Source organism: Vitis riparia, chromosome 9, assembly GCF_004353265.1.
Source record: "Vitis riparia cultivar Riparia Gloire de Montpellier isolate 1030 chromosome 9, EGFV_Vit.rip_1.0, whole genome shotgun sequence".
Classification (NCBI taxonomy): Eukaryota; Viridiplantae; Streptophyta; class Magnoliopsida; order Vitales; family Vitaceae; genus Vitis; species Vitis riparia.
The window spans coordinates 6,963,375-6,987,137 of record NC_048439.1 but is presented as its reverse complement, the minus strand read 5'-3'; the positions used below and the strand labels follow the sequence as shown (position 1 = coordinate 6,987,137).

General features: G+C 34.3%; 1 protein-coding gene across 1 annotated transcript; it reads left to right on the top strand.

Moving 5' to 3' along the window:
- Nucleotides 1-5,692: 5,692 nt before the first annotated feature.
- LOC117922020 (topless-related protein 4) lies at nt 5,693-23,683 on the top strand. The gene is made up of 26 exons (XM_034839991.1): nt 5,693-5,802; nt 5,977-6,114; nt 6,953-7,132; nt 7,281-7,394; nt 9,587-9,745; nt 9,850-10,027; nt 10,128-10,263; nt 11,581-11,699; nt 15,159-15,327; nt 15,469-15,578; nt 15,676-15,745; nt 15,966-16,039; nt 16,180-16,275; nt 16,354-16,449; nt 17,281-17,408; nt 17,525-17,759; nt 17,854-18,018; nt 18,091-18,183; nt 18,484-18,627; nt 20,712-20,822; nt 20,913-21,092; nt 21,223-21,351; nt 21,440-21,535; nt 22,213-22,401; nt 22,692-22,858; nt 22,949-23,683. The coding sequence occupies exons 2-26, from the start codon at nt 6,035-6,037 to the stop codon at nt 23,145-23,147; spliced, it is 3,417 nt and encodes a 1,138-aa protein (XP_034695882.1). The 5' UTR covers nt 5,693-5,802; nt 5,977-6,034; the 3' UTR covers nt 23,148-23,683.
- The last annotated feature ends 80 nt before the right edge of the window (nt 23,684-23,763 follow it).

The following is a 23,763-nucleotide window of genomic DNA, read 5'->3' as shown; positions in this document are numbered from 1 at the left end:
GTAAGCAAACTTAAACAAAGCTAAAGAATTACAACTAAGCCAATAACGACATGTAATTAAAATAAAAAATTAAAAAATTAAAACAACATACAAAAATACAATATGAAAAAGGAAGAGACACCCATGTTGCATTCCTTTGAGCTTGGTGATAGCTTTTGAGGTTTGATAATTGTTTTTAAAAATAATTTTTAAAAAACAGTTTTTTAAGAATAGTTTTTAAAAATTATTTTTAAATATTTATAAAATAAAAGTCTATTTCAAACCTAAAATATTTTTTAAGTTATTTTAAAAATAGTTTTTATATCAAGTGCTTTATTTTTAATCATTTTATATGTTTTTATAATTATTTTTTAAAACAACTTTCCGAAAACAATTGAAAACAACATAAAATAATTAAAAAATGTTATCTGAAAATATCATATGTTTTATTCTTAAGAACATAAAATAAAAAATAATTTTGGATTGTTAAAAGTATTTTTTTTATTCTTAAGAATATAAAACTGTTCTTGAAAATAGTTGTTAAACATGTCCTAATATTTTAAAAAATAATAATAATGTACAATCAATAAAATTAGTAATTTATGAAAAATTATACATAATGAAAATGGATTAGTTAAAATTTTCTATTTTTTTAGATTTATATTTTTAAATGAAAAAAGATAAATAAAAAAATTATTGATTTTGAAACTTATTTCTTAATTTCATTCCATTTTTATTTCCTTTCATTTTCTCCTTTTATTTTATTTTATATATATATTTTATCTCCAAATTTTCATAAAATTAAATGAACCCTGATTTTGATTGGACCATAAAAGTATTAAGTACGAGATAGAAGTAAGATTAAATATTAAATTTTTTATTTATTTAGTTCATAGTTGAACACAAGGATGACAACCGGGTGGATTGGGGATAAGTTGCTCTCATCTCAACCTTACATTATTTATTCAAAATAATTCTTATCCTGATCTTAGTAAAAAGATTAAACGGAGTAGGATAGGTATGTAAATTTCTTATACTCGTCCCGTCTTGCCTCATTTACCTTTATATATATATATATATATTAAAGTTTTTAATTTTTTTAATTACATCAAAATAAACATATTTTATGAATAATTAAAATATTATAATTTTATAACTTATTTTATTAAAAAGTATTTTGTTGTTATATATATTAAAAATGGAAAAATAAAAATTAAATTAAATCATTTTTTTTGCATAACAAGGGCATGAGCGATGGGACAAAACAATATCCGAACCTACCCCGAACCTACCCTAAGTTTTTAAAAATATTCTAAACTCACCCTTAATTCATTTATTTAAATTTCAAATTCATCCATTTAAGGGCGGAGCGAAGTAGGTACCCGAAAAAACCCACACATTGTTATCCCTAGTTGAATATAAAATATAGTGAAAACTATTTGTAAATGTATGAATTTTTAATATTTTTTATTTTTTAAATATAAAAGGAAAAACAATGAAGTTTAAACCCATCCTTTTTACTCTTTTATTTACCTAGTATTTTCACTCTCCCAATCGATGAAAGAAAGGGGAGAAGTCTAAAGCAATAGAATGAAAAAAAAAAACCCTAAAAAATTTAATAAATCGAACTTCATCAATTTGTTTCAATCATTTATCAGATTTTATGCATTTTATACTTCTTCTTTTTTCACTTTGAAAAATTGAACTTTATTTTATTTTATTATTTAATAATTTTGGAGATGGAACACCAATATGGGCATTTATACCATAAAAGGGAATATAATTTAAAATCAACATAATCTCCCCTTCCAAATATTATGTACAATAAATATAGAAATTTTTGTTGTTAATCATCATACAAACATGATATTTCTCAATTACAATATATTGCATGATAATTAATACAAGATCACATATTTTAGTAATTATAATAATTGTTTACCTTTTTCTTTAGATCACTCCTCTAACATTATTTGCCAAAGATGTTATATTAAAGAAATTACTTTAAAACTATAGTAATGGTTAATTATGGTATGATATATTCATTGTAGTAATTAATATTTTTTCATCATTACATTTATGATTTTGTGATCGATGGAAATAGGTAAAGGGTGAGTAATCCATGATATAAATAAATATTAGATATAACATAGAAAAACCACTTAAAAAGTTCTTATAAACCGTATAAATATAAAAAAGTTATGATTGTCAAAATTCTAGCTATTAAATTTAAAAATAATGTACATAAAATTACCTTTTTCAAATACATCTACTCTATAAAGTCTTATGCGAATCATAACTTTTATACAAACTTTTACGTTCTTAATGTAGCACTTGGTATTTTTTTATAGATACTTTATGTAGACACTAATGTTTGAATACCCTCACTTTTTGCTAATGAATTCTTTTAGGATCTTTTTTTAAAGCAGAGAAATGGAATACTAGATTAGAAGAACAATTATGAGTCTTTTTTATAGATGTTTTCAAAAATGGTTATCTGTTTTCCAAATTAATAATAATAATAAAAAATTAAGAAAACACATTTGGTAACAAAAAAAAAAAAATTATTTTCTATTTTTTAATTTTAAGAATAGAAAACATGGTATTTTTAGATAACATTTTTTTAATTGTTTTACGTTACTTGTTTTCTAATGATTGTTTTAAAAAATAATTATACAAATATTTAAAATGATTAAAAATAAAATATTATACATAAAAATTAATTTAAAACATATTTAAAAATATTAAAAATAGGTTAAAAATATTTTAGATTTTCAAATAAATTTTTATTTTACAAAACATTAGAGAATGATTTTCAAAAACGGTTATCGAATAGGTCCTATATATATTTTTTGTCTTATAAAACTCAATAATATTATTTATTAATATAAGAACCTAAAAATACTTTTAGAGAGTAATCCTAAATATAATTTTACAAAAAACAATATTAAAAATACAAAAATCAGAAATTAGATCAAAATAAGCAAAACATAGGACCAATGTTCGAAAGTCTCAAGAGAGACATTTGAACTTTGGGGGATGTTCAAATGCCCTTTGCGACATTTGCACATTTGTCTCTAATTTTGCACATTTTTTTTAATGTATATGTACCTCATAGAATGATTAATTCAAAAGTAGCTTGAAGATGAATGATACCCATAAAAGTACCCTTCAAAATGATATTCACCGTTACTTGAGTAGTTTATCTTATGTTTTTTTAATTGTTTCATCTCATTGCACCATATATTTTAATTATGTACAAATGCACTCATATATACTTTGGCTGCCACTAGAAGCAATCATTGCCATCAATTTACATGTACAACCATGGAGGTAAAGCATATAAAAAATTATGAATAAAATTAAAGCCATGGCTTTTTCTAATCTCCTTTGAATTTAACTGCATGTTTGAATGGAGTATATCATAAATATTTTTAATAATTATTTATCATATTATTGAGTCAATTAAAAAGTTATCACGATATGCTCCCACTCACACATGGCAAGTGGACCTCAAAAACAGTCACCATGCCCATGGTTGCCCCACATATGCATGCATGAGAGGGGTTAAGCATGACCTACAATGACCGGTCGTGCTATCGGATGCGGAACTAATTGACTCAATGTGTTGTTTATGGTTAGCTTTCTAATTAATAGATTAAAATTTGAATTAATTGGTTAAAAGAGATGAAATAATCTTCAAATTTTTAAATTCAAACTCTCTCATATTTTCGCTTGAAAAATAACTCATTTTTGAAATAAATATCATCCATTCACTTCGATTATTTACATATAGGTTTTTTTTAAAAAAAATGTTATTTTCATATGAAAAAAGTAAGAATATTTTTGTCAAAAATAGACAAAATAAAAATAAAAATGAAGAGCTATATTTTCAAATTTGGGTCTTTAATGACCCTTTTAATCAAATAACCCTTAAAATTTTAGGTCAAACTATTGGTCTAATATACTTTTTAAAAGAAAATATTATTTTTATAAGAAAAGTAATAAAATTTTTGTCAAACTGAGGAGAAAAAAAAAATGCAGAGTTAGATTTTCAAATTTGAGTTTTCAATGATCATTTTAATCAAATAGCACTAAAATTTTTGGTCAAATAGGTGGTTTAACATATTCATTAAGACTTGTTTTTATTAGAAGTGTTTAAAGAAGGCTACTCATGTAATATTAGCACAATATTACATAATAGTTTATGCATATGATACAAGAGTCAAAACTTATACCTGGCTAGTGTAGAAGGAATAAAAATTTTTAATGCTTATAATAGACAACTCATCTTAATGGCTCCGAATGAGCCGTAAATGTTTGATAAAGATATTTAAATTGAACAGTATCTATATAAAGACAAACCAATCTCCAGTTAAAAATGTTTTATCTATTGATCTTCTTTTATATATGATTCTTTTTTTTCTTTAACCTTATATATGATGTGTGAAAATACTAAGGTGCGAAAGCAATACCTATCAAACTCTTCATCTCAACTAGTGAGTGAGTGTAGCCAAATCTAGGCTCATGGACGAAGGTATAAGAGAACAAACAAATAAGTCTTAGTTTCAAAACTATGGAATCAAAGATGTCTCTACAGCACCATCTATAAAAATTATCTTTCAATATTATAGTGGGATCCTTGTAATGAAAGATAGATTAAAAATTTGAGCCATTGATTTGAGATTATAAAAAACTATTTTTAAAAATTTATAACATTGTATTACCATTTTTCTTTGAAAACAATTTTTAAAAATAAAAAATAATTTTAGAAAATAAGTAGAAATTATTTTCACTATTTTTTTTTTATAAAAAAATCGAAAACATGAGTCTGTTTTATCATATTCTCTGAAACTTGTTTTTAAAAATTATTTTTTATTTTTGATTTAAAAACAGTTTTTAAAAACAAGTTTAAACAAATAGGGTGAAATTGTGCCTAAATACCTAAAAAACGAAAAAAAAAAACCCGATTTTGGTTTAAATACATTGAATTGTTATGGTAAATTTTTCTTATCAAATCATCTATTGATAGTAAGAAAGTTTGATCTCACATTTAAATATCAATAAATTTTCTATATTATTAAATTAAATGCATTTCCAATGAGAAGAATCATGAAAGCAAAAGAATCCATGGGCATTGACTTACCTTATATCATGGCTCAATTATGAATTATGAATAATTCAAGTAGGGTGTACCGTAAAATGATGCAACCTAGTCACAGAGCAGAAAATTTTGCTTCCTCCATAAGTCACTGGTCACATCACCTTTTAATTTTTTTTTAAATTTTTTATTTTTCTAAATAAAGCCTTAAAAAAGGCAGCCTCTCTTTCGTGGTTGCTTCTTCTCAAAGCATGCTACTTACTGCCGGAGATAGGCACAATGGCTTATCATCGTCCTTATATTTCAATGACTTATCACTCCACGAGAGACACTCTACGTATCAGATTTCCATCTACTTCTCAGTTTCCTTTTCAATTCGAGACCCATCACTTTCCGGACAGACAGATCCCACTGCGCCTTTGTCCACGCGTCACTCTCCTGAGACCACCACGTACTGAAAAAGAGTGTAAAAATCTGACACGTTCTTTTTCGTGAAGGCACGCGCTAAGAGGCGGGTGGGGAGATGATTGAAATTTGCTTGTGTCTGTGTCTCAGTGCTGCGGTGTCCTCACACCATTCTAATTCTAAGGAGAGAAAAAGGAAAGAGAAAACATTTGGATTTATAAAAGACGACCCGTCTGTTTTCGTCGTTGTTCACGTCTTCTCCAAATCTTCACCGCTCTTTCTCTCTCTCCTTCTCTGTTTTCTCTCTCTAGAAAAAGGTTTACACAGAAATCCGCTTTCTTGGTCATGTTTTTTTCTTGAATTTCATATCAATTTTCCTATACAATTCAGTATGAGGATATGTATGTTGTTGGATGCTTGAGAGACTGTGGGCTGAGATTTTTATTTTTTCTTTTCTAGGATTGAAACCCTAATTTCAAGTGTTTTTGTAGTGGAATTTTGATCGATCTGTGAGGGTTTGATTTTCTGGACGGTTTGGATCGGGCGAAGATGTCTTCGCTGAGCAGAGAACTTGTTTTTCTGATACTTCAGTTCTTGGATGAAGAGAAATTCAAGGACACTGTTCACAGGTAAGGAATTCGTTCTTCATTCGTTTTTCTCCTTTTTCTTCTTCTTCTTCTTCTTTTTGAATTTAATTGCGATTTTTCATTTTATGAATTTTTTGTTAGTTAATTGGTGTTTGGTTGCGAAAAAAAGGGTGGAAAATCTTGAAATCTTGAGTATTATGTTTTAAGTTGGAGAACGGAGAAGGTTGTCTCCAGTCGGTTGAGTGCTTGTGTTTGGGTTGATCAGGTGCATTTTTTGTTTTTGTTTTTGTTTTTTTTTTTAAATATTAGATTCAAGTGAGAAAAAAAATGAGATTCTTATATTTTTCCTGTATTTTCTCAGCAACCAGACGGAGCTAGAAGAGTTGATTTGCATTTTATTTTTTAATTCTCCGTTTGTTTGTTTGTTTGTTTGTTTTTTTTTTTTTCTTTTTAATTTGAGAAAACTAAGAAAAGAGGATGAAAACGAAAGGACAGATTTTGAATGTTCATATTAGCTTTGGGCAAGTGAAAAAGTTTTATCGTGCTTGGTCTTGACGAAAAATAAGGCATTCTCAGACCAAATAGAGTTAAATATTTGAATTTCTGCTGTATTTGGATTTGGATGGTTGTTTGTCAACTTTGATTATTGAGAAAACCTTAACTAGGGGAAATAGTTGTATTGGTCTCAGATGAATGGATGGTTTATTTTGTCATTTCTTATTTTTGGATTGGGTTTGGGGCAGTTGGTGTTGAGATGTTTGTTGGCTCCATTTATCTGAATATTTTCAGCAACCACATAGAGCTTAAATCTTAAGTATATATATTTTTTCTAGTTGTATTTCAATAATTCTTTGGGCTTTTCTATCTTTGCCAAATGAAGGTTGGAGAAAGAGTCGGGGTTCTTCTTCAATATGAGGTATTTTGAGGATTGTGTCACTAATGGTGAATGGGATGAGGTTGAGAATTATCTATCTGGCTTCACAAAGGTGGACGACAACAGATACTCCATGAAGATTTTCTTTGAAATTAGAAAGCAGAAATACCTTGAAGCACTAGACAAGTGAGAAGATTGATCAAATTGTTGTTGCTTTTTTTTTTTTTTTTCATTATTAATTTTCCATTGCACTTTGACGATTAACGTGTGATATTAATTTATAAGGAGAATAATGGCTTTTTTTTTTTTTATTGGGTTCTTTTCCCCCTTTCAGGCATGATCATGCTAAGGCTGTGGACATTCTTGTGAAGGACTTGAAAACTTTTTCTACTTTCAATGAGGAACTTTTTAAGGAAATCACACTTCTCCTAACTCTGGGAAACTTTAGGTAAGATGAAATATCTAGGCAAATTGTTATTCATGCTTATGTTGTATTTTATATTATTAAGCAAGGACCCCAATTTCTTCATTCTGAATGTTGTCCCACCTTCTTTTCGTTATAAAGTATAACAAGTGATTTTAAATGACATAAAAGAAGAGTAATTTTGCAAAGTAGACCCCCCTGTTGAATCTATGCCATGTATTCCTTTCATGCATGTAGAGCATGTACTCGTCATGTTTGAATAAATTACACGAAATATGTCTCAGTCTAACTAATTTGTTACTAATTAGGACACACTTGGGTACAGGGCATGGATCACTTCTGTTTGCAGAGGGGGAGTATAATTTATTGGAGAATGCCTAAAATTGTTTACTCTGTCACAAGCCCACAATTCTCTCTCCCTCTCTCTCTCTCTAGCCCTCTCCCTCTCCCTCTCTTCCCCTCACCCCCCTTCTCTCTCTGCTATAGAAGTCAATTTACTATTAAATAAACGCTGAAGAATGCGACTAAGGGCCCACTTGGTGCAGATATACCTTCTGTTAAAGGAACTCTTTGAGTAGGTCTCTATAGTTCTTATATATAAATATTTTTTGAGTTTAGATGAACTCTTTCTGCATCCTATTTGCAGAAGCATCCTGGCTCTAGCCCTGATTTTCTTCTCTATGGAAGTGCTCTAGTGTGTAATTAATAAGCCTTTAGGTGTTTATGCATCAAAGAATTGCTATTAAACAACTGAGAAGTTGCACTAAGCAGGTTCTAGGTGCTTCCTACTTTCTTCAAGTTTTTGTTCTCAATCAATTATGTTCAGTTCAGTATATTTAATGCTTTTTAGCTCACAAGAGAAGAATTGGACTTATTGTGTCATGACTACAATCTTTTAGAATGAAGCTGGTTGGATCATGGGATTTGCATTGTGAAATAATTGTGCAATGAGTTGTTATTGATAAATTAATGCTGCACTCTGAACCGAGAAAAGGGGGAATGGTATTTAGTAAGAGAAAGGAAGGAAATGAAATGAAGCAAGTTTATTATTTTTTTTTAAAGGAAAAATGATTGATGAAGTACACATAGAGGAAATTTTTGTTCTTGATGTTTAAAATATGGGGTGGACCAGTATACTATTACATGTGGAAAGTGTTGTATAGTTCTTCCTAAATTTTCCACTTAAAAGAGTGTATGATATACATCGTGTGACCAAATCCTGCAAGCTTAAATGTTTAGGAAAATTGGTTGTTTAACATGGTATTAAGGCCTCACTTGATTGGAGACCTTGTGTTCATATTTCGCTGTATGCTTATTTCCTCAATTTTATTAAGCCCAAAAGAGGCTACTTCATTTCCCTACTTTATTAAGCCCACGTGTAAGCCCAAAAAGAGATTACCTATGAGGAAGGGTGTTGGAGTGCATGATATAACATTGTGGGCTCAAATCTTATAAACTTAAACTTTTAGGAAAATTGTTTATTCAACACCACCTTATGGAAGCACTTTGAAAATATATCTTTTTCCTCCTTTTTCATTTCTATTACTTTTTTCCTTAATGCTTCCACCTCTTCTAGACTAGGGAAACTAATATAACTTAAGTTTCCTGTAGGACCTTCTGATTCCTTATCTCTGACATGCAACTAATCAATAATATGAGTAATTTGAGTAAAATTGTATGTAATCCCTACAGCAGAGAAGTAAGCTTGTGAAGAGGGAGGAAGGTTGTATGTATAATGGAAGTTAGGATAAGAAATTTAGATTAATAAATAGAGGTTATTATGATGTGAATGTGGGTTGAGCAGAGTGTGGTACTCTGTCCTTACGACAATTCTTGCCTGGGAAATGGTGATGCAATTCAGTTTTTTTTTTCTTCATTTGATAGAATAATTGATTCTTCTGATGATTCATTCTCTCAAATAAATCTTAGGTGCCAGAGGTTCAAACTATAGGAATGGGCATCAAATCCTTTTTTAGTACACATGGAACGTCTTACATGGAGTTCAGAATATGAAATTACCTGTGTCTAGAAAAAGTTGAAAAAAGACAGCAAAAAAACTGGTTTCTTTGCTCCTGCCATAATTTGGAAAATGAGTGGCATAGGATATCAAAATAAAAAGGGACAAAAACTTATGTTTAAGGTTTTCTTGAGTTACAAAATGTAATGTGTTATATGCCAATGTCTTTGAAGTCTGAGTAAAACGTTTTCTGTTTCAGGGAAAATGAACAGCTATCCAAGTATGGGGACACCAAGACTGCTAGGGGTATAATGCTTCTTGAGCTTAAAAAATTAATCGAGGCAAATCCTCTTTTCCGTGATAAGCTTCAGTTTCCTGGCTTAAAAAATTCAAGGCTGCGGACACTAATCAATCAGAGGTAATTCGAACAGGATATTTAAGTATTTATTTACTTTTCTTCAATGAGAAAATTGAGCTATTGCAAACTTAGAAAGTGTTGTTATTCTTCTTGTTGCCTTGCAGTTTAAATTGGCAGCACCAGCTTTGCAAAAATCCCAGGCCAAATCCTGACATAAAAACTCTCTTTACAGACCATACTTGTGGGCAACCAAATGGATCTCGGGCTCCTTCCCCTGCCACTAGTTCTTTAATGGGTTCAATTCCTAAAGTAGGTGGTTTTCCACCTCTGGGTGCTCATGGTGTAAGTCAAAAGTGAAAGGGAGCGCTGCTTTATGTTCTGAGGGATTTGGTAGTGATATCTGCAGGAGAATTTACTTTGGTTTTCATATTTTTCTTTTCAGCCTTTTCAGTCTGCACCAGCACCAGCACCAACACCTCTCACTCCTCCCCTCGCAGGATGGATGACAAATCCGGCCTCTGTGCCTCACCAGACAGTTTCTGCTGGGCCTCTAGGTTTAACTGTTCCTAGTAATGCAGGTAACCGTGATTAAAATCAATTTTATTTCAAATACTTTACTTTTTTCCATATGGACTTGGATGACTTTTGAAGTGTTTGATGTGACTAGCGGAAATCCCATGACATATGCTAATATACAAAATAAATGAAGTGGAAATGGAGGAATGATTATGAATAAGATATATTTGAAAATTTTTACTCTTTTTAATTTCATTTTATGAGTAAAATTGGTATTCAAGAGACACTTTCTATTCATAAGTGATACAAATAAATGAATCTTTACAAGTCATTGTCTCTTTATTTAAAAATGATACTTAATACTTAGCAGAAAATACTTGGTAGATTAGCTTGGATATTTGAAATTTAGTTTACATCCTTATAACAAGAGCAAGATAGTTTTTTGGGATGTTGACACGGAAGAAACTCCTCATTTCTCTCCATGAATGATAATTTATTTTCAATACATTAAATTCACAAATTTTCCCTTTTTACCTATCAAAAATAAAAAAATAAAAAAATAAAAAAATAAATTCACAACTTCTATAGAAGTGCATAGAACTTCGTACTTTTTGCTTTTCAAGTTCACAGTTCAGGGGGTGGTACAACCATGAGTTAGGTTAATTGTGAAAGTTCTTTGATAGCAGACCATGAGCATGGTGTGATAGTAAAGAGGCTGTTTAAATTTGAAATGAACCTCTTATGAAGATAGGCCTAAACATATTAAGGTGCATTGCCATTAAGTATTAGTATGGAATGCGTAGGATGTTCCTTTATATGTTTTCAGAAAAGAGATTGATTGTTACTGAGGCTTTGAAGTTCACATTTTGTTGCAATAGTAAGTAGTCATCCCTGATTGATACTTGTGCTTGCACTTGGAGGGTTTGTTAAATATTCTAGCATTTTTGTTAATTTGTTTGAGATATATTATTAGCTTTCAGATAAATAAGTAGTTTAAGGGGTTGACTCCTCCTTTGTTTAAGTTGGTTGATTTTTTATTGTTATTCTCTCCCATCTCTTTCACTCTTTTGTTTTCTCCAATTCTATTGTTCTCTGCAGCGTGGTACTTTTAAGGGTAATTGCATCTTTGCTATAGAAGAGACCTCATTTTTGCCTTTTTCTTCTTGTTCAATGGATATTTCTTTTCTATAAATTGTCGAACCTGGTTTGTCTAATGCCTCATGGTTGCTCTGGTTGCCTGTAGTTGATGTTCATTTGAATGAGGATTTTTTCCCCATAGAATCAACATGACCTGCTACCATCTCACATAAGATATTTTTTGGTTCCAACTTCTTTTTGCAACTTACTCTTATCATCCTCTTTGAATTTGTTTGTTATAGCATCTATGCTAAAGCATCCTAGGACTCCTTCCACCAATAATAATCTGGCCATGGATTATCAAACAGCAGATTCTGAACATATGCTAAAGAGATCAAGGCCCTTTGGAATATCAGATGAGGTACTAGATACTCAATTCAAACTTTTGCTTTTTATTGTTAAAGATTTGGCGTTTTGGAAATGTTATCTCCATGCAACTATAAACAATTCTAAGTTCAGTGGTATTTTGGATTTTAGGAACTTTGGTGTCTTGTTTAATTAGTCAGGATCAAACTGGTGCTTATAATGATATCTGTTAAGAGAGAGAGAGAGAAGAAAACCTTGATTCTCATTCATTGTATCTACTTACAATTGAGAAAATATATATATACAAGGCTAGGAGTCTTAACTACCATACATGTGACCTATATTAAAAAGGAAAGATTGTACACTATAAAGATTGTACACTACAATTGAGAAAATTGTACACTCCCCCTCAAGCTGGAGCATATACGTCATATGCACCAAGCTTGTTACAAATGTATTTAATCCTAGGACCTCTGAGAGATTTAGTGAAGATGTCTGCTAGTTGATCATTTGAATTAACAAAACTTGTAGCAACACATCCTGATGCGATCTTCTCTCTAATGAAGTGACAGTCAACTTCAATATGTTTGGTCCTTTCATGAAAGACTGGATTGGATGCAATATGTAATGCGGCCTGGTTATCACAGATGAGTTTCATCTGTTCATCCTTTCTAAATCTCAACTCTCGAAGAAGATGTCTCAACCATATGAGTTCACATGTTGCCAAAGCCATAGCTCGATACTCAGCTTCAGCACTAGATCTGGCCACTACATCTTGTTTCTTACTCTTCCAAGATATTAGATTACCTCCAATAAAAACACAGTACCCTGAAGTGGAACGTCTATCTGTGGGTGAGCCAGCCTAATTTGCATCTGTGTAACCAACAACCTGAGTATGGCTTCTGTTCTCGTACAACACACCTTGGCCTGGTGTACTTTTGATATATCGAAGAATGCGGATTACGGCATCCCAATGGCTATCACATGGTGACTGTAGGAATTGATTAACAACACTCACAGGAAAAGAAATGTCTGGACGAGTAATGGTGAAATGGTGAAATAGTTCAATTTACCTACGAGCCGTCGATATCTCCCAGGGTCTCCTAAAGGCTCCCCCTGTCCTGGTACAAGTTTGACATTCGGATCCATAGGTGTGTCTATCGGTTTACAGTCTAACATACCAGTTTCTTCCAGGATGTCTAAAGCATACTTCCTTTGGGAAAGGACCACACCGGAACTGGATTGAGCTATCTCAATTCCCAAGAAATACTTGAGTTTCCCCAAGTCTTTGGTCTGAAAGTGGGTAAAAAGATGTTGCTTTAGTTTTTGAATACCATCCTGATCACTGCCTGTAATGACGATGTCGTCCACATAAACAACCAGATAAATACACCGCCCCAAGGAGTTATGATGATAGAAAACTGAATGGTCTACTGTATTGCAAAGCATGCCAAACTCTTGAACAACAGAACTAAAACGGCCAAACCATGCTCGAGGAGATAAATCAGAGGTAGTAGTAATAGAGGAGAAAAGATCCTTATTACCAGATAGGTGATCAGAAGCTCCAGAATCTAGAATCCAGGGTCCAAGAGAAGATGTGTGGGTAAGGCAGGCAGAAGCATTACCAGGCTTGGCAACAGAGGCAACAGAAGCCTGAGATGCTTGAGATGCGGAGGAGCTTGGAGGCTGAGGCAGCTGAGAATCAGAGGACTGGGCCACATGGGCAGTGCGAGGAGGCCGTCCATGTAACTGATAGCAACGATCGCAAGTGTGGCCAAGTTTATTGCAATAAGTGCAATGAGGACGTTGGCCTCTACCTCGGTTACCACTGCGTCCTCCTCGAGAGATAGTGTGAGAAACTAACACAGAAGAATCTGAAATGCTATCAGATGGCAAAGTCTGAGTGGACGAGATACGAAGGAGGCGAGCAAACACATCATCCAAGGACGGAACTGATGAACTACCAAGAATTTGATTGCGGACAGGCTCAAGATCCGGGCGGAGGCCAATAAGAGTAAGGACCATGAAGAACTTATCAAGCTGTGTTTGTTGAACCCCAACATCAGGAGTAAGAGGCATCACAGTCAAGAACTCCTCCTTAAGAGAGGCAATCTGACCAATATAAGTAGATAGATCCAAGTCCTGTTGGTTGATATGGACAATAGCAGAAGCCACCTTATAAAGACGCTGGATATCATTCGTGTATGATCCTTTGGCCTGAGTTCAAAATTTAAAACAAGTTTTGTAGGCCCGAAGATGAAGAAGGATCTTGGGATCAACGGATTGCCATAATACACTACATAACTGGGCATCTATCTTTCTCCACTGTAGGCGCTCAACCTCAGGGATATCTGCCTCCTGTGTAACCAAGTGATCCTCATATCCTTGTCCCATAAACCAAAGTTCAACAGAGGCAGACCAAGAAAGATAATTTTCACTGCCAACCAATTTCTCCGAAGTAATCATAGGAGATCCAGATATGACAGAAGAAAAAATGGAAGTTTTAGTAGCCATATCCACTTATCTGGAGAATGAAGTATATTTGGATCGAAGAGAGCCCTAATATGGCTTCAGGTGCGGCTGAAGAAGGAAAAACCGAAGAATCGCCCGTGTGAGAGACCAAATGGAAAAGAAAAACAACTGTGGCACCACCGGAAAGGTAGAAGAACACTTCCCAAGGCACGTGCAGGGATTGGGGTTGAGAAAAAATAGCCGAAGGAATCGGAGGGCCGACGGAGGCAAAAGAACCCCAAAAGAGGCATGTGCAGGGCTCGGATGGCAGAAACAGGTATGAAGGGTGGCTAGTCAGCGTCAGGCGAGGCTGGATGAGGAAGTGCGTCGCCGGAAAGTGGCTCACGTGCCCTCACGCGCCGGCGCTTGAGATGCAGTCGCCGGCCGGAAAAACGCGCTTGGCCGGCGCGTGGGTGGTTTTCTGGCTCTGGTGCTTTGGGAAAAATTGGAGATCTCCTCCAGGCGCTCCTTGCGGTGTGGGAAAAGTTCGCCGGAAAAGTCGCCGGCGGTGAATGTTTTCTGATGACGATTTGACCGGCCGGAAAGCGTTTTCTGATGACGATTCGACCGACCGGAAAGCTTTGGGGTCTGGGGAAGGTGACCGGAATGAAACACGGTCACAGGAAAGTTTCCCGGAATTGATGACACGGGGAAACTGGAAAGAATTAGGTTTTCTCCTTTGACTCTGATACCATGTTAAGAGAGAGAGAGAAGAAAACATTGATTCTCATTCATTGTGTCTACTTACAATTGAGAAAATATATATATACAAGGCTAGGAGTCCTAACTACCATACATGTGACCTATATTAAAAAGGAAAGATTGTACACTATAAATTCATTATATTCAACAATATCAATTATGTTGCTCCTGTATTTCAGATGTTGGTGATAGTCTCAATTCTTTTACTACTTTCTATTGTATTTATTTCTAAATTCAGATTTCTTCTCTTGTGGACAGATTATTAATTTATTTTTATTTTACATGGGGATATCTTTTGCAGGCCAATAACATGCCTGTTAATATTTTGCCAATTTCATACCCTGGACAGAGCCATACCCATACGTTATACTCTTCCAATGACTTGCCCAAGACTGTTGTTGGGAAATTAGCTCAGGGTTCTGCTGTTAGGAGCATGGATTTTCATCCAATACAGCACACTCTGCTTCTTGGTTAGCTTTTGCTGCCTAATTATCCATATATCTTCTCTTGCTTGAAGTCTTGTTGTTTTGGGTCAAAGTCTAATCCATTAAATACTCCGTTCCAGTCTGCTTTTTGATGTGCAAATAATTGCATATGTTTTCCTGTTTCAGTTGGGACAAATATTGGTGATATCACAATATGGGAAGTAGGTGGAGGGGCCAGGCTTGTTTTGAAAAATTTCAAGGTTTGGGATCTGGGATCATGTTCAGTGACTCTGCAGGTATGAGTTCTGTCCAGGAAAATTTTTTCCTTGGGATATTTATTCATGTGCTACAGGACCAACCATAAGTTTACTCTGTTTCTGTATCATGTAAAAGACTTCTTTGGCCAATGAATCTGCTGCATCAGTAAACCGTGTGACATGGAGCCCCGATGGCAGCATTTGTGGTATGGATTAGGGAATTTACTTTGCTCATTTTATTGGTCATCTGTGATTTACTTTCTGAACATTTTTTCTTCGTTTTTCTTTTTCTCTTCAACATTCTAAGTTAAGACACTCTTTTTATTTTTCAAAGAAAGAGAAAATGTTTTTATTTTGCGTATCTGTGGACTGTTTTCTTTATGCGCTTCTGGATGTTACTTATGAACATTTCAACCTCTGCTTCAGGTGTTGCCTACTCCAAGCACATCGTTCACATATTTTCTTATTATGGTGGTGATGATTTACGGAACCACTTGGAGGTTTGTGTTATATATGAAACTTTTGGGAATCATCTAAATATTATCTCTTGTTTGTATTTTATATCCCAAAATACTCATCTCCCTTGTATGGGTTTCTCTATACAAATGTTGATTGGATTTCTGCCATGGAATTCTTTCAGATTGAAGCTCATATTGGTAATGTTAGTGATCTTGCTTTCTCTCAACCTAACAAACAGTTGTGCATCATCACTTGTGGGGAGGACAAGACAATTAAGGTGTGCTTTGTTTGGCATTTATCATTGTAGGTAAGATGATGCTATGGACTGCAATTATATAATCTTGTGCATGTGCAGGTTTGGGATGTTGTCACCGGTTCCAAGCAGTACACTTTTGATGGTCATGAGGCACCTGTTTACTCTGTGTGCCCACATTACAAAGAAAACATTCAGGTATGAATTTCATGTAATTTCACCATGTTAGCTGAACCCCCAGTTTGCACCCTAAAAAAATGATTTAAGGCTCACCTTAGCAGTTATGCCTTGAAATTTTTTGGTGCAAATGTCACAGACTAAGCCATGGCAATCACCCCGTGGAAGAACCTAAGTAAGGATTTAACAAGGAAAGTTAAAGCAGAAAGTTTCTTTTTTTTCCTTACCTCTTTCTCTTACCTTCTATTTCATATTTTAACTAAAACTTCATATTTTTACTAAAACTTCATGTTTCATTTTTACATATCAAGGACTTCACCTTGGTGTATCTGGTACTTAACACTATTTGATTTTTCATGAATACTTTGCAAAATGTTTGTTGGAATAAATTACACTACAAATTGCAGTTCTCTCTACAGACCATTTTGGATTGTTCTATGATTTGTCAGTTTGAAAATATGAGAAATGTAAAATATGTGTAAAATCCTTAGATTATTCCAAATTGAAGTTCTCTTTGATTTTTCACAATTGCTTTGCAAATAATTGTTGGAATAAACTATCCTACAAATTGCACTTTTCTACCGACTTGTGAATTTTTCTGTGGTTTTGTGAAATTGAGAATTTGAGAAGTGTAAAATATTTGAAGTTCTCTTTGATTTTTCATGAATGCTTTGCAAATAATTGTTGGAATAAACTACCCTACAAGTTGCACTTTTCTACTGACTTGTGAATTTTTCTGTGGTTTGTGAAATTGAAAATTTGAGAAGTGTAAAATATGTTTGTGTCCTTAGACATTATCCCGAACTCTCAAATATGGTTTCAAATCACTAAAGGTGTTCTTCTCTCCTTCAGTTCATCTTTTCAACAGCTATAGATGGAAAGATTAAGGCATGGTTATATGATAACTTGGGTTCAAGAGTTGACTACGATGCACCAGGTCATTCCTGCACAATGATGGCCTATAGTTCTGATGGGACAAGGTACAATATGATGTACACTGTTCCTCCCATTTTTCTTGTTCCTTTAACACTCCAGAATGATGGGTTGATTTCTTACATTCTTACCATCTTTCCTTGAATGTGTGGATAACTTGTAGGCTGTTCTCATGTGGAACTAATAAAGAAGGAGAATCATACATAGTTGAATGGAATGAAAGTGAAGGGGCTGTCAAGCGGACATACCATGGCCTCGGGAAGCGGTCTGTAGGAGTTGTGCAGTTTGATACGACTAAGAACCGATTCTTGGTTGCTGGTGATGAGTACTTGATAAAATTCTGGGATATGGACAATATTGGCATGTTGATGAGCACTGATGCAGATGGTGGATTACCGGTAATCGCTTTACAGGGCTATCTTCTTGATCTAATTGCTGTTTCTGGAGCAGCCCTTCTCATAGAGTGATTCTTATGTTGACCTTTTTTTCCAGGCTTCTCCTTGCATTCGGTTTAATAAGGAAGGGACACTGTTGGCTGTCTCCACAAATGAAAATGGGATTAAAATACTTGCTAATGCGGATGGGGTTCAGCTTGTTCGATTGATTGAAAGTCGTGCACATGATGCTTCAAGATCTGCATCTGGAACAGTTGCTAAAGTGAGCTGACTTTTGGATTTTCTTGGGTGACTTTAATTGACTGTGCTTGCTAATGCACCCCTTATAATGCAGGGACCTGTAATGGGCACATATGGTGCTTCCAGCTCGGCTGCCGGAACAAGCATTGGGGATAGAAGTGCAATAGTTCCAGCAATGGTTGGACTGGTGAGAATTGATGCCTGTAATTGGTGGATAGCTAGAATACTCTTTTGCAAGAATGTTTGGCTTTTATTTAATTATTTTATATACCTTATCATTTTAGTTGGTGGAGCCAGTTTATACAATTGTACTGTTTGAATTTTATTTAATTATTTTATATACATTGTCATTTTAGTTGGTGGAGCCATTTTATACAATTGTACATGATGTGCCCACTGATGTGTTAAAAATTTGTTCTGAGTCTTCAACTAATATTTACCATAATACTTGTTGATCCGATAATTTACTTGTTGAATTTTTGTGCAGAATGGAGATAGCCGAAGTATGCCTGATGTTAAACCTAGAATCCTTGATGATTCAGATAAGTCTAAGGTTTGGAAGCTGACTGAAATCAATGAACCATCCCAAATTCACTCCCTGAGGCTTCCTGATACCTTATTGGCAGTAAGGGTATGTACCCATTGTTTTACACACTGTGTTGAAGTTGGTGCATTGAAATGCCTGTCCTTTATATTATCTTCTATGGAATGAGTGTCAATGTCACATTTTGAATTTGATCAATATGTTTGTAGAAACAAACAAAAAGGGTGGGAATGAAAGTTTTATAAGTAAGCAGATATATTTCTAAAAACAAACGAAAGGAATGAAAAACATGCTGTAAAAATCATGGATCAGCTAATCCTTGATGGCTACTTCTTAAGAATAAGAATGAAATGCAAACCAGCTGTTAAGTTTCATTATTGCCAGTCTGACTACTAAATTGGAGAAGGTAAAAGGGGAAGTCATTGTATTTTCTATATGACACACATGAGAAAGGGCTCTAAGTTTGTTGTTAGGGAAGAACTGATACATCTTGGTTATGGTAGTATGTTAATGATGATTTCTTAAATAATTCTGGATGTTCAATGACACTAGAATTAGGTAGAGCATTTATTACATAACTCTGGATGGTAGAATGTGTGATGGGGCCCAAATAATTAGTATAAAATTTGTGAAATTGATTGTAAATCCAAGTAGTTGGAATGGAATGAAGTCAGCAACTATGGTCCTTGTTGCTTTCATTTACAGCATACTACTTTCTTCCAATAAGTGAGACACCTTCTCTTTGATCCTTATACTTCTCAACTTACAAATTTCTTTCTTTAATTTGTGCATTTTATTAGAGAGCAGCAAGGCCTGTAGTCACCTTATATATATATATTTCTTGAAATTTTCCATTGAGTTAAGATTTGTCTTATGTTCTTATGAAAGATTAACTACCACACACCCCACCCTCACCCCCTCTAATTTAGCAAAAAACCAGCTTTCAAAGTCCGGCTATGGAGACCAAAATTTATATAAAGTTTAACTGACTGGATAGGAGTGGAATTCTTAAAGTTACACCCTAGCTTTCAAGCTCTTTAAATTTCAATGGGGCCATTTCCAAATTGTTTCACATTATCAACAATCCTGTCAAAATTTAACTCTTGGCAATCCAGGGTCCATAAGTAGCAAATCCCAAAAACAACATTAGAAGTTAGAAGGTCACAAAAATAAATTACAGCTTCATAGAATGATGAAGATAATTCCATCAAGTGCGAAATTATCACATTAGTGACCACCATAGTAAAAAGTTTGATTAATGGAGACCAATGGAGAAATAATAACCTTTTTTTTTTTCCCCAAAATTGCACAAATCTGCTTCCAAACACTTGTATTATAATGTGCAGTGAAACAACTACACTTCCCTGAGATTGTGTGGATTTTTACAAGAAGGGGGTGCAATAAGAGGTTGAGGGAGTCCATTGGGACAGAACTTTTGATAAGTGAACAGTTGGCAGAAATTTGAAACCCTCAACTCATCAAGAACTATTCTACTGTGAAGTTTATACTAAAGTAACCTTGGTGTGGTGGCAACTCAGAATGAAAAATTTTACTCAATCTTTCAGTACAATTGCAAAATAAAATCAATCATGCATACATGATTCTAGGTTCTTAATTAAACAATTCAGTTCAAGTGATCTTCTCAATGTCTTAAAATCCTGAAAATTGTACTGGTTTGATAGAAATTACTTGGAAATGATTGCAACATGGTTAAATCTTCACTAATGACACTTAAATTTCACCAGTTCGATGAGAGTAGAGTGGATTCAACAACAATTGAAATAAATGAGCAGTTAGGATAAATGGTTGTTGTAGCTATAATATCTCGTATTTTTGCCCACGGCCCTTTATGAATGGCCTAAAACTTTTCCTTAGATGTGCTCTTTGAACTTGAATTATGAGGTGGCCATCAGCTGGCTGATTAGCATGGATTTATCTGCTTTTGCAGTAGCCTCATAAAATGCTAACTAGTATGTGTTTTAAGTTCTGTTTTATCTCATAATGCTTTAAATTTTATGTGGATCTTCTTGTTTTATTTCTACTCCTGGTAACACTTTACAAAACCCCTCCCTAGTATTTATCATTTTCTGATTCAACTTGTAGTAGGATTTGCTTACACTTGGTATTTTACTTCATCTCCTAGAGCTCTAACAACTATTTTTTTATCTCAGATTATTAGGTTAATTTATACAAACTCAGGAAGTGCCATATTGGTATTGACTTATAATGCTGTGCACAAACTCTGGAAATGGCAGAGGAATGAGCGGAACCCAACAGGAAAGGTATTGCTTCTTCTGTTCTGGAGGCAGCGGTTTCTATGGTTTTGCTACTTCCAATGATGTTTCTCTTTACTAATGTTTTGCCTCTTGTAGGCATGTACTAGTGTATCTCCCCAGTTATGGCAACCTTCTAGTGGAATATTAATGACTAATGACATTAGTGAGACAAATCTTGAGGATGCTGTTCCATGCTTTGCACTTTCTAAGAATGATTCTTATGTCATGTCAGCATCTGGAGGAAAAATTTCTTTATTCAATATGATGACTTTCAAGGTAGAGGCATTTCACACACACTTGTACCTTTCTCTGGGTTCAATTGCTTATGATGATGGTGTGCTTGCTGGATGGTTTTGTATTCATTTTTCTGCATGTAAATGTAAATTTTCTATTTTCCATTTTGCAGACGATGACAACATTCATGCCCCCCCCACCAGCAGCGACATTTCTTGCCTTCCATCCGCAAGATAATAACATTATAGCCATAGGCATGGAGGATTCTTCAATTCAAATCTACAATGTCCGGGTTGATGAGGTCTTAGCCTGAACTGAGACCTATAGTTTTTTGATTTAAAGAAATTACTAAATTTGAGATTTTAAATTGAAATTACTAAAATGAACAGGTCAAAAGCAAGCTCAAAGGTCATCAGAAGAAAGTAACTGGCCTTGCTTTCTCTAATGTTCTAAATGTGTTAGTATCATCGGGAGCTGATGCTCAGGTATGTTGTATCATTCTCTTCACCACCCCCCGCCCCCTCTGACACATAATTGCGGATATATGAATTTATGTGACGAAAATACTTTACATCAAATCCTGTAGTTTCAGAGCTTTTGATTTGTCTTGAAAATTCATGCATTTTTCTCAACTGAAATAGCCAAACTGGAGGGAGAAGTGTCTGGTTCTGTGAATGTTTTCTTGTACACCTACACCACTGACTCAAGGAGTTGATGGCATATATTATACTTTTCCCCTTTTTCTAATTGCTTGGGCAATAAAACCAGATTAAAATTTCAATATTGTATATTAATCAATGGTAGGAATAAGGGTTTTGGGATCAGAGTTTTGATCAGTTGAAAACTAATTTAATTTAAGCATAGTACTATGGTTCCCCTTATGTTGTCATTGCAGGAATCTCTTTCTTCTTATTTGTTTTCTTTTGGGTGCTTCGCTGCTGCTTGAGAAAGCCATGATAATCTGACTTATGCTATTAAAGATGAATTATTGCTATTTTTACATCTCTTTTTCATGGATAAGCTGGATTTTTAGGTTCTCACCAGAAATGAGAGCTACTGCAATTTTTATGTGTACATCCATGTACCTGAACGTGGGAGTGATATGAAGAAAAAAAAATGGCATATTAGACATTCATAATAATATTTTCTTCTTGTTCTCCAGTTGTGTGTCTGGAGCACAGATGCGTGGGAGAAGCAGACCAGTAAATTCTTGCAGATTCCAAATGGGCGAGTGCCGGCACCAAATACACAGACCCGTGTTCAATTTCACCAAAATCAGACCCATGTGTTGGTTGTCCATGAAACACAGATAGCTATATATGAAGCACCAAGGCTAGAATGCCTTATGCAGGTGTGTCGCTTTATATGTATTTATTACAAACTACTTCTCAAACATAAAAATGTGGAGAACAATGACTAATATTTGGTTTCATATTATTGATGTGATGATGATAGAAGGGCCTGATCCTTGAGTCGCCATGCATTCGAACACTCTGATCCTATTTGCAATTATGTGCATGCTTGAATATGAACCTTCATTTTGCAGGGCAAAACATAATTCTCCTGTTCTCAGAATCACTTTTTTGTAATCCTTGTATTAAAAGTTCATGTACTTATATTCATTTATCTGGTTTATGGCAGTGGGTTCCCCGAGAACCGAGTAGCTCAATCACAGATGCCACATATTCTTGTGATAGTCAGTCAATCTTTATAAGCTTTGAAGATGGAAGTTTAAGTGTTCTCACTGCTGCAACACTCAGGTTGAGGTGTAAGATTAATCCTTCTGCCTATTTGCCGTCTAATCCCAGGTCTGCTTTATTATCCCTCGCTATGCAAAGGCAAAGTAAGAAATTCATTTGCTCTATTTTCCTATCTGACTTATGAAATTATTTGATCAGCATGAGGGTATATCCACTCGTGGTTGCGGGCCATCCATCTGAGCCTAATCAGTTTGCAGTGGGATTGACTGACGGTGGAGTCCATGTTCTGGAGCCTTTGGAATCAGAGGGTAGATGGGGCATCCCCCCACCACTTGAAAATGGTGCAGGACCCAGTGTGACCTCTGCTCCAGCCAGCTCAGATCAACAGCCAAGGTAATAGTGGTAGGGTAATGGCTTTTGACTAACAAGTGCGTGCATACGTATCCTCGAGGGACCCGTTTTATTTTAAAGACGGGTACTCTTTAAGGTATTTCAGATAGTTGGGGATGGACACGCCCCGCTCAGTTGATAGGGTCGTCGTCAACCTGGGGTTAAGACTTAAGACTTGAGGCAAAGCCCCCCGTACATATAATGAATGACAGCAGATAATGTAGAAAGTGTTGACATGAATGTAGAAGGGAAGGAAAGGGGTATGGCAGGAGAGTAGGTTTATATTTGAATAATGAGTCGTGTCACTTATGGGGACTGAATAATGGATTTGCCTTGTTAAGACATCTGCATGTTTTCTCATGTACTGGCAATATCTGTTACTTTGTAGTCGTTTCTATATCAGAGTCTCACTCTTTCATGCCCCTCCCATGAATTCAAATTATTGCAACCTGTAATTGTTGATGATGATAAAGGCTACTGAAGGGATGTGTATATAATATACGCCAGGAGTTGCATTATGCTCTCCTTCGTTAAAATCTTTTATTTACCAACGGTTGAATTTTCTTCTTCTGTTCTGAGACTAAAGAAAAAGTAATGGAAGATAAAAAATAAATTTAAAGATA